The 11613-nt window shown below is 34.1% G+C and overlaps 1 protein-coding gene across 13 annotated transcripts in view; it reads right to left on the reverse strand.

Annotated features, from left to right (window-relative positions):
• KNTC1 (kinetochore associated 1) overlaps positions 1-11613 on the reverse strand; it is a 41411-nt gene that overhangs the window by 29335 nt on the left and 463 nt on the right. For 9 of the 13 annotated variants that reach the window (XR_005933218.1, XM_041126201.1, XM_041126199.1 and 6 more), the window contains exons 2-21: positions 11407-11544; positions 11175-11295; positions 10648-10763; positions 10241-10313; positions 9538-9615; positions 8989-9023; positions 8644-8754; positions 7643-7736; positions 7238-7290; positions 6842-6954; positions 6072-6126; positions 5324-5422; positions 4181-4224; positions 4002-4067; positions 3827-3902; positions 3032-3157; positions 2849-2938; positions 2232-2297; positions 1680-1741; positions 1131-1242 (exon numbers count right to left, since the gene is read on the reverse strand). Coding sequence is in view for 12 of the 13 variants with exons in the window: in XM_041126199.1 (XP_040982133.1) it covers positions 1131-1242; positions 1680-1741; positions 2232-2297; positions 2849-2938; positions 3032-3157; positions 3827-3902; positions 4002-4067; positions 4181-4224; positions 5324-5422; positions 6072-6126; positions 6842-6954; positions 7238-7290; positions 7643-7736; positions 8644-8754; positions 8989-9023; positions 9538-9615; positions 10241-10313; positions 10648-10763; positions 11175-11295; positions 11407-11544 (1728 nt within the window). In the remaining variant the exon portion in view is untranslated. Of the gene's footprint in view, positions 1-1130; positions 1243-1679; positions 1742-2231; positions 2298-2848; positions 2939-3031; positions 3158-3826; positions 3903-4001; positions 4068-4180; positions 4225-5323; positions 5423-6071; positions 6127-6841; positions 6955-7237; positions 7291-7642; positions 7737-8643; positions 8755-8988; positions 9024-9537; positions 9616-10240; positions 10314-10647; positions 10764-11174; positions 11296-11406; positions 11545-11613 lie in introns of those variants that run through there. The other 4 variants (XM_041126205.1, XM_041126207.1, XM_041126208.1 and 1 more) reach the window with 4 other exon arrangements.

The following is an 11613-nucleotide window of genomic DNA, read 5'->3' on the forward strand; positions in this document are numbered from 1 at the left end:
AGCCCTGTTCAGAAAAACTAGAGGTTGGTCTTCTCAAACAAGACTTTAGGACTTATTATTACTTTAGTCCTAAAGACTGTAGTTCTGTCTTATTAAGAAAACAACAGACATGGACCTGAAATTCCTGCACTAATGAATATAATAGCCCATAGCCACTATTATGAATGTGTCATTCGGAGTAAGGAGTCTATATGATCATTTTTAAAGGATTTTAAGCTAGCCAGCAAACGTCCAATTAAAAATTCTGAGAGCTGTGCTTGCAAGAAAGTGAATGGAATATGATAACCACCACAGAATAAATCAAAGAATTGTCATCCTTCAGACCTAGAAATATGCATTCTGACATCAGAAATACCGGTTTATTCCTAAATCAATATGAAGTTCAGCCTTCTAAGGAGCTAGGTGAAGAGGTAATCATTGTGATAATAGATGAGATTCTGGCATAGACCTTTGCTTCTTTGAGGAGCTTTTGACTGGGATTGAGTTAATTTTCTTTCTGTTAGCTGGTATAGCGTTATGTTTTGGATTTAGTATGAGAATAACATTGATAACAGACTGATGTCTTTAATTGTTGCTAAGCAGCGTTTATACCAAGTCAAGGATTTTTCAGCTTCTCGTGCCCCTCCAGTCTTCTTGCTGGCTGGGCATAAGAAGTTGGGAGGGGACATAGCCAGGACAGCTGGCCAAAGGGGTGTTCCATACCATGTGATCTCATGCCCAGTATATAAACTGGGGGGAGTTGGCTGAGGGGGGAATGGATCGCTGTTCAGGAACTAACTGGGCATTGGTCAGCAAGTAGTAAGCAAAATGCATCACTTGTTTTGTGTATTCCAATTCTTTTATTTTTGTTATTATTATCATTAATTATTTTCTTCCTTTCTGTCCTATTAAACTGTTCTTATCTCAAACCATGAGGTTTTGTTTTTGTTTTTTTTCCCCGATTCTCTCCCCCATCCCACTGGGTGGGGGAAAGTGAGCAAGCGGCTGCGTGGTGCTTAGTTGCTGGCTGGGGTTAAACCATGACAAGCTGTTTTGTAACCATATTGGTCTAATTCTGTTCAATAAGGCTGGAAAATTTAAGAGACTTAACATCCTCCACAAATACCAAAGAGATGTCTATGCCATCTCACCTGGTGCCTAAGCCAGAGGTACTGTGCACAAGATAAGTTTCCTTCTTCTAGCTGAAAAAGGATATTCTTGAAAATGTCTTCATTATTCAAGAATTCTGTCCAAGCAATACCACTAGAAGTGAGAGGAGGAAAAGAAATTCCATTATTGTTATATGTCAATATTAAAGAAGTTGGGGAGGAGAACCTCAAATCTTTTATGGCTAGTACTATATGCTGTAAGAGACAACAGTAGTGGTAGATTGTGTGTGCATAAAATCACACCCCCTTCTATATACATTAAACAAACAAAAAATCTATACAAATTAGCACATGTGCAACAGATAATATATGTTTTCAACATAAAGGATGACTCAACCTCTCTGCATTCTCCCTTCTCCACAGTAGAGTATGGGAAACTTCAGGAAGAGAAGGAAGGGTTCAAAGTTTAATGAACTCAAATTTAACAAAAAAAAATTTAAAAAAAAAAAAAAAAATCTTAATTTCAGTGGCACATCCTTAACCATTACAATTAAATTTACTTTAAATCTTAATGAACAAACAGAAACAAACCTGAACTTCTCTAATCCAAAAGCTCCATAAAAAGTTGTAAGCCTTGCCTGAGCTCTCAATACCTGAATGCAGACAAGAAATTTAAGGTCAATATCTAGCTTAACAAACAGTGATATTACATGGTCAGAATAACCACCACAAAGAGGAAGAATGGAGGAAAATAAAGACTTTTCAAGAATTTCAGCTAATTACATGTGTAAGTTTGTTTAATAAAGCATTAATGAAAAATTTCAATTGTGTAAGTACTTTACACTGGGTCTCCTTGAAGGCAGATGAGGCCCGTCCAGTATATAACAGGACTAAATAAGAAACAAAATTAAATACTTAAAAGCACTTAAGAAAGCTTCTTCCTTCAATTTCTGGAGCATCTAAAAATGAATCTTTCTATGACTGAAGGAATAGCTTATTTCTGAAACCTGTCATTACTGTGGTCCTCTTTCATACTATAAAATATAATCTTGTTTAAAAAGTTCAACAGTAGTACAGTTTCTAAAACTCTACATCATAATTGTTTATCATATGATACTACAGGGCCAAGAAGTTTGTCCTCACCTCAGTTATGGATACCAGAGCCCCATCAGATGGTGGAGCAACGGTTCTATCATCTTTCTTCAAGATCTGAAACAAATGCATGAAATGGTTTGGCTGACAACTCAGTACATGCAGAACATACCAGACAGTACTATGAATTTAATAAAGACATAAGCAAAAACTTAGTATGTCTGTAAACTGGAGTCTTTATTTTAAAAGTTAGACTCTGATTGGATTTCTATATGCATGCAGGATCAGATGGATAATATGTATATCTCTGATTCTGTTTGATAAGGCAGGAAAGACTAAAATAATGAAGAAAAAAAAGGCAACACTTTGAGCTTTTAGTCCTAAAAATTGATATTTAAAAGGTACTTAAAAAGACTACTACTCAAAACTAAAGCCTGATTTCTAGTGTGAAAATAAAACTGTAAGCCTTTTTTTGTCCTTAAGCAATAGACAGAACGAGGTCGGAACAAGCCTTGCTGCTTCTTCATGTTTGGTAACATACAATTTATAATGCATTTACTTTTTGAATGACTGTAACTCATTTGAAGATGTCCCCCCTCTCAAGTTGTACAGAACCATGTAATAGGAATGGATGAGTATAAGCAATTTAAACAAATAAAACACCTTACTCTGACTTTAGCGTGGTTCAGCATTTCTTGAGTGGTTTCATACAGTGGCCATGGAGCATTTATGCAGTAATCCACAACAAATTGTCTATCCTGTTTGCATAAGGAAACAACTGAAATGAATTCCAAGGTCCTTTATAATTTGAATTACTTTATTAGAGAAAGAGAGTAGAAATAAAAACTTACCTGAATTTTTTGCAAATTTTCTTTGGCTTCATTCACAAGATCCAACCAGACTTCGTGACCATAATTCCCAACAGAAGCTGAAGCTAGTTTCTCTAAAATAGTGTTTGCTTTCACTTTGTATACAAGCTGTTTAAAAAAAACCAAACACAGTTTTCAGTTTGATGCAATTAAGTTTTAAGCAGACAGTCTTGAACTGACAACTCTACACTTTTGTTCACAATGTTTTTGAGATAAAGCGTGTCCATGTACACTGAATGATTTAATTACAGAAATGGATTACCAATTAGCCCCTAACAATTGTGGTATCATTTTATCTCACCAGATAAGTCTGGTTTTATTATTTACAAAAAAACCACCCAAAACAAAACAAAAAAGCAGAGGCAATATTCAAATTGCATTACTTGAATAAATCAGTTAATGAAGACAGACTACGTGTTAATAAATGCAAGTGAATTCTCTTTTTTTTTTTTTTTTAGCAGCACTGTTTCCTGCTACTTAAAGGGACAAAGATGCCTTCTCCTGACCCAGCAGCGCTTATTTTGATCAGAAGATGTACTTCTGCACCACTTCTCATTGCAGGTTTGTTAGTTATTGTAAATAAAAACATAGCTCACCATGTAGTAGTCTAATTTTGAATCAGCTTTCAAGTATAGCGAGTTGCTTTGTAAGGTAACATTCCACTATATTTGTAATATTTTTAATACTTTCTGTTGGACTATAGGCCAAGAACCTTATGAGTAAGATCAGTTATACTAATTAATCTCCAAATGTATTTATCAAGAATGGACAACTTACCTCAACATCTAGTCCAAACTGAATAGCAAAATTCTCTGCTTCAGTGAATTTGTGTTTGTGAAGTAAGCGACTTAGTCTAGGGGTGAAATAAAGTAAAGTATACTACTTCTATTGAAGTGCCAAACCACAGACAAAAAAATAAAATAATGAAATAGTGTTTCATGGAAACTAGTACCTATTTTCCGGCAAGGCTTCGGTTAAACTTCTCATCACAACAATAGAAACTGGACCTTCAGAGGGTCTGAGGTTGAGAGGGAACTATGTGAGTTTATCAACTATGAAACAACTATATGTAGAAGTAATCTGTCATTTTTATATAATAGTGATCTAGTAAGAAACAAAACGTTATCTTACATCTGACGTTTTTCATGAATTCCTTCCAAGAAGTATATTGTATCCTGTAGCATGCAATAACAGAAATCATTAGGTCGTAAGGGAAATCAGTCATAAGAAAGCACAACTGTAATGCATTAAGTGTTTCTTCATCTAGAAACAAACTACTGCTTTTCTCTCAGATAAGTTTGGGTTTTTTAAATGCTTACCATGTTATTTCCTGGATAGTTTCCACAGCCTAAAATTTCTGAGAGCATTAACTGAACAGACTAAAACCACTCTGCTATCCCAGTTGAATTACCATCAGTACACCCTCCACATGAGTGAATCATCTTCTCAAAACTACACTCTCATTTTGTCATAAGCAGGTCACACTGCTTCACATCTTCACATCTTTTAGAATCTGATCTCTGTGCTACATTCCACGTGTATGGAATGTGCTACGTTCCACATTCCATGGAAATGCCTTGGCATTTCCCACCTTGACTTTATCATCTCAGATGAAAGAAAAGGGATATATTAGCCATTATTTTCTCCACTGTGTAGCTGCATATATGATCTTTTCTGCCAAGTGCTTCATACAAGGCAAGCAATTTCATCAGCTTTGCATTTTATTGCATATCAGATCCAGAGCTTACTACATTCACTTTCACAATTCCAATGAAGAGCTACCGCTTAGACTTCTGACTTGGTATCCTCTCACGCACCCACTCCACCAGTCTTTACAACACTCCTAATTCATAAAGTTCTCACTCTCTTTTTGACCTTTTATTAAAGTCTTTATAAGGAAGCAGTTTAAACAGTAGAAGTAATTCTCTCATCTAAACTTAAATAAATCCCAAATAAATCCAGAGCCTTTTTCTGTGCTAAGAGAACTTAAAAATTCATACAGCTTTTAGCTGTAACAGCAGCAAAACCAACGGGCAGTAGTATAAAACATTGCAATAGACCTGGGCCTGGAATTAAACTGTTCAGTCTGCTATATATTGTATCTTTTTCTCCCTCCTTTGGGAATATAATTTAATCTTTCTTTGTACAGTTCCTGCACAGTTTCTAGCACAAATCACTTCTAATCTAACAAGAATAACACAGTACCCTCTTTAATAATTATACCCATTAAGACAACTATTTCTTCAAACAACAACAACAAAAATCTAAACATACTGTGCCAATCCCACTTTGAACAAGTGAAGAAACAATAGATACTTCCAAAGAATAGAGCGGTTGCATAGTGGGCAATGCAAAAACCATTAGACTTCTCATCTATAAAAAAAAGGGAAAACAAACAAACAAGTCAGAAATTTTTTTTCCTCATACACTGGTGACAGAATGATGTTTGCAGAATCATTTCTGGATTCTTATGGAGTTAGATGAAAGACACTATTTTCATAAGTTTTTATGAAAAAGCAGATCTCTACAATTTGAGAAAGTTTAATGAAGCTTTAGATGTTGCCTCTTTATGTAGACAGGTTTCATTTAAAAAAATTGTATAATGTTCATCCTGGCATTCCATTTCAGTTAGCTCCACTGACTGTACATGGAGCAGATACTGGTCTAAAGAAATCTGTGAAGGTATGTAAGACATTCGTAAATTTTGCTGCTCTCCACTATCTGCCGATCATTAAAAAAAAAGGCAAACAAACAAACCCCAAACAATCCATAAAAAACCCAAACAGCAGGGCAGCTTGCCCTGGTCACCACCGTAAGACATTGCAGTAGTCCCTCACTCGCTATATCCTAATATATAGATGGTCACATTTTAGTTTTGGCTTTGAGCTCCTGAGAATCCTGTCTGCTCCAAAAATTTAGCCATCTCCTTTTCTTTTCTCCCCCCCCCCCCCCCCCCCCCCCCCTTTTTCTGTGAGTGACTACATAACAATTGAGGAACAGAACACAGATAAAATTATTATACCTGTTCGTTATCCGGTATTGTCATGACTATCAGTTTAACATTGGCAAGTCCTTGCCTACAGAACAAGAAAGAGAAACAAGAAAGCAAAATATACTGTATAAATTGTATGTTAGAACTGTAAAATATTCTTGCTTCTGAGTTTCAGAAAATTAGTTTTCCATGGAAACTGGTACATTTTAAAACCCTACAGTGCACCCAAAAATAACAAGTGTTTTAGCATGTAGAGGACATACATTTAACTTCTGATGTTTTTTAAGCTTTTCAAATGGATCTGATTCTTATTCTTTTAAACTGGCACAGAGCAATGGAAAGAGCCAAGAGTCTTGCCTTCTAATCTTAATTGCCATTAATTCTTTTGCATTTTAACCAATACATGTATCTCCAGATTTTGGCTTCTCCATCTGCAGAATGAAGATCTTACTATTTACCTATCCGAAAGCCAGACTAGATCTTTTATAACATCAGACTTGTAAGCCATATTATACACCTTATTTTAGACCAGCATTTCCTAAATGACACAGGTTACATGCAAGATTCCTTAGCAGTAATAACAGATAAACCAAGAGAAAGCAGAAAGCACCAAGGTTTTCTTTTCTACAATACAGAGCTAAGCATACCTACAGTCCAATTATTTTGTCCTACTGACTAGAAAGATTTCAACAAAGGTTCTAAAATTCACTACCACAGAAAATCAAGTGTTTGTGGCATATTTCTTGTGATGATAGTGAACATTTCACTTTTCAGAATTGGTGCTATAACTCTTTACTTACCATATGACTGGAGAAGAATCTGACTCTGTACTTAGAAGAAATTCTTCAATATGTATTAAAGGCCAATCCCAAATTAGAGTAAGAGAATAAACATCCCACATGCTTAAAACATTCTAGATTAAAAAAAAAAAAAAAAAAAAAAATCAGATATGGATTTCATATTTTCTTCATAGAAGACATTTTTTGTCTTTTTTGAGCAGAATTTTAACACATTCCATAGCCTAAATAATGACTAGGAGTAGAACAAAAAATCCACAGCAAGATCAAGATCCTCTGTAAATATAACCATATTTATTTTACAGAAATATTTTTTAAAGCTATTGCTGTAAAAAATATTTTTATAAGCTGGTTCAAGAACATTGTAAAATGAAGACTAAACCAAATCATTACACATACCTCTGTATCTAAAACAAACAGCAGATTGTCAAGAACTTGAAGTTTTGCTGCATCTAAAAAAATATCCATAGTCACATAAATCTATTATTTTTCTTGAGAAATGTATTTGAAGCAAAAACTTATTAAAATGTGCAACCAAGCATTGGAAACCTACAGGTGTTTAAAATCATGGAACTTCCTAGGACTGTGAAAAGTTCAGCTTAAACAGAATTGTGATTTGCGTATCTAAGTTAAACTCAACAACTTTGAAGCATACATTTTGGCTTTACCTTTACAAGAAGTGTTCCATTTGGTATATGTGTATTTACCAAAAACAATGAAATAACTGAAAATGTCTTAGTATTTTCTGCAATTAAATATGAATTCTACACTTGTCTATAAAAAGAAAAAAACCCTCTTCTTTACCTTTGATCAGACTTGAATCAGCAAAACTTCGAACAGACACCAGGTTATTGGTAGTGTCTACCTCCCATTTGGAGAGTACATAATCGCCTTTACCCTATTAGTAAGGGCAAAGTAAAATGGGGTTATACATTAGAAATCTGGCCATTGACAGATGTGCTTCTTCAGCTGATCTTTAACTTATAAACACACTTGCAAAGCTGCAAAACAAACTTTATTCCCAGTGAATGTTGATATTCAGAAAAAGACTTTTTTTGTTTGTTTGTTTGTTTAATTTAGCCTTTTTTCTTTCTCATTTCAAGACTGGCCTTTACTACAGTAACTGTTACAGTCACCTTCCCTAAACATTTTTGGCTCTTCTAAAAACATGCCATATTACAAAACATCCACTTTCCATTCTCATAGAACATAAAACCTGAATGAAACGTACACTGAACCTACTGAGAAAAATTGCATTGAATTCAACAGGCTTCAGTCAATGAGCTCAGAAAACTTGTTTCTAGTCCAAAATAACATTTCAAAATATGTCTATATTTTTATTTTTTTATTAGTTCCTGTACTTAATTCATGCCTTGTTGAACTGGGACCTTAATTGTTACTTTGGCAAGCTTCTGCTGAATGTGAACCTGATTGGAAGACTCTTGCCAACTTCGGCTTTGTCTCTGAGCTCAAGGATAGGACTATAAATAGACTAGCCTGTACAGCCTAGGAACCACAGTGATTTACTAAGGTCATGCAACCAGGGTGAAAATATTTTTCCCCCATGCATCATAACAGAGCAAGTTCTGAAGTCACAACAGTTATTTCCTTACAACAAAAGCTACGGACAGACTGCACAACTGATAACCTTTAAAATTAGAGTGAAGGAAATGAAAGGCAAAAAGTCTTAGTGCAAAAAGTTTATTACCTTCTTTTTAACCAGCTAGAGATAAATTTTGTTGCAGATCAAAAAACACCATCTCTGATCACATAATAATTGTTATGAACGCATTCCTAGTACTTACCCCAATTATCAAATGGATTTTGTTCACTGAGTTACTTATCACGAAATTCTGACAGCCGAGGCTGTGATACTCTTCTGTGGAAATGAAAGCTGTCTTTATCTGTCCTTGTAACTTGTGGTGTGGAAGATGAAGGGAAAGCAAACAAAAGGGGAAGAAAAAAAGTTGTTTATACAATCAGTGGATAAAACCTTGAACTGCTCACTTCTCCATGTACAGAAAGAGTCATAATCACAATTATGAGTTGTAATAATAACCTGGTAAGTAGTCAATGAAATGTACAGAGCAAAGTTTTGTTATAAGGTTTGCACTTAACACATATGTTACAAATTAGCAGGTATTTCTTACTTTCTTTGCCGTAATCATATCCATCTTGTCAATTGCTAGATTAAAATAAATAAAATCAGTGTTAAATAAACTTTTTCAAAATTGAAAAAAGTCACTAAACATCATATAGGATAGTTTAATCCTAACGTGACTATGCTGAAAAACACTTTAGCCAGGATCTTTAACAGGGTCTATTTCTATTGATCACAGTATTGAGTTACAGAAAACTAATAACTATACTTATACATCATTAAAAATTTAAATTATTCCCAATATTCTTCAGTACAGTTAAGACTGATTATAGCTTAAAATCCTGCTTCCATAGTATTAGGTACTCTCTCTAAAGCAGTGACTCAGAGAAACATACGATAGAGGAATTATTGGAAGAATAAAAAATAATTTTATTACGGAACTAGTTGTATATCCGTTTCCCTTGAAAAACAAACTAAGATTATACAGAAAATCCCAACTCAATATCTTATTCCCATTAGTAAGATGCAAGGAAAAACTTCTTTAATACAGCTTTTTCTGTTCAAATGGAAATCCCCAGTGGTTTGTAGATCATCCTACCTTCCTGCGTTTTAGCAAGTGGGAGACACATAATGCAGAAGAATCCATTGCTTGTGAGAATGAACATATGATAAACACCTAAAAAAAAAAAAATCCAATACAAATATTTCAAACTTAAGTATTCAATAACCATCAAAAGACTACTTGCTTATGAACAGGACAGTGAAATAACTGACAAAAAAAAAATCTGACCAATATATTAGACTATTTTTAAACAAAAAATTTGTCATCTTCAACAAAGAGTAGAATAAGTTTGTACATCTTAGAGTTTTGTTTGAAATTATGATTTTTATATGCATCCATCAGACTGCAAATTCTGTTTTCATGGCAAAACTACATTTAAATACATTGTGACAGAACAAGACTGGGAGCTTATGGAAGAACAAGAACTACTAAAAACTGAAGTCTGATAGAAGGAGAGAGAAGGAATCCTTCCTTTTTGAGCATTTTCATATGTATAGCACAGTCTCAAAAGAAAGAGGTATTGAGTTCTGAATGTTTGTTTTCTATGACATTTGTAAAAGTAATTAATGAGCTAAATATTTTCACAGGAAAGCATTAAGAAAAGTGCATTTAATGTGTACAATGAAAAGTAAAGCTGTATCTGATTATTTATTTCGTAGTCTCTTTCCCTGAGTGATAGTAAAGGGGAACAAAATCACAAAAATTGAGACAAGGAAAAAAAATAACATCAAGTTCTTACCTGCATCTGCGTTATCTTTTTCAATAAAGAGATTTAAGTAAGTCTTTTCACTTGAAGATTTTTCAAACAAAATCTAAAACAGAATCAACATAAAGACTATTAGACTATTATTTTGTATTTTATTTGGAAAAAAAAAAAAGAAATACTGATCATCAATTCAAACTTTAAACTTTTTTATTTCATGAAGAACTGGTTCTTGTGTATACATGCCATTCCTAAATATATTTTGCTTCTTCGTTACTTATGGGAACAAAAGCGTCCCTTTAATCTGTTTGTTTGTTCAAACTAGAAGATGTGTTCAAAACACAAGAATGTTTCTATTTTGATATTCGAAAGAAAGAAAACAACTCAAGAAATTCTGAGAGCAAAAGGTTTTCAGCAAAATTAAAATAGAAAAATTACTGTACCTTGGTTAGCAAGGTTTGTTTTGTTGGTATGTGAATAAGATGGAAATTGCCACTTTTCTCACCGACCACAAGAAATTGTTTTTCTTGACACATACCAACTACATCCACATTAGTATCTGAAAAGTTCCAAGGCAAATTGTCAAATATTAAGACTTGCTTTTTATTACTAGGCATTCATATTTGAAACACAGGAATTGGACAATACACTGTCCCAGAGTTCTTCAAAATTATTTCTTTTGACTAGTCAAAAGTAGAGGAAAGGGCATACAGGGAGCGATTTTGGTATCCATTATTCCCATTCCAGTGAAAAGTTAGCAAGCATTCTAATTAAACTGTACAGAAATACTTAGTTCATTGCATAAAGAATCAGCAATCACTTTTTATTACTTAGGCATTTATTATAATACTTCCTTTTATAGGCTAGTTAGATATGCAAGATACTTGCTATATTTTCCTATACAAACCTAACATATGTATTTTAAAAGTCAGTTTTAACTTCCAGTGGGATTCCAAAGGAATGAACTTACCAAACTGAATGTGCATCTGAAGAGACTGGCCAGTACTGTCAAGTAGTGCCACCGATCTGTCAACAACAATAATACTGCCATCCCTTGAGTTGCATGCATACAACTGCGGATTAACGGAGACCTAGGAAGAAAAAGGTTGTTATATATAATAACTGAGACACTTTAGAACATATGATAAAGAAGCTCTGGTAATTATTAAGAAAGAGAACGACACAGCTTTGATGAATTCTACCTTTTCTGAAGATGTGATTTGAAGTAGCGTATCCACTTGGTACAATGCAGTTCCACATTCATGTCCTAAACCGACAGGGAGCTGCTCACTCCCCGTATCATCATTCGCAAGAAGTTCAATATCATTCCACATGTTTACCTATGATAAACATTTAAGGAACATGCTGTAAGGCAGAGAGCTTTAAAAAAGTTACATGACAACGCACAA

This window comes from Aquila chrysaetos, chromosome 9 (genome assembly GCF_900496995.4).
Source record: "Aquila chrysaetos chrysaetos chromosome 9, bAquChr1.4, whole genome shotgun sequence".
Taxonomy (NCBI): Eukaryota; Metazoa; Chordata; class Aves; order Accipitriformes; family Accipitridae; genus Aquila; species Aquila chrysaetos.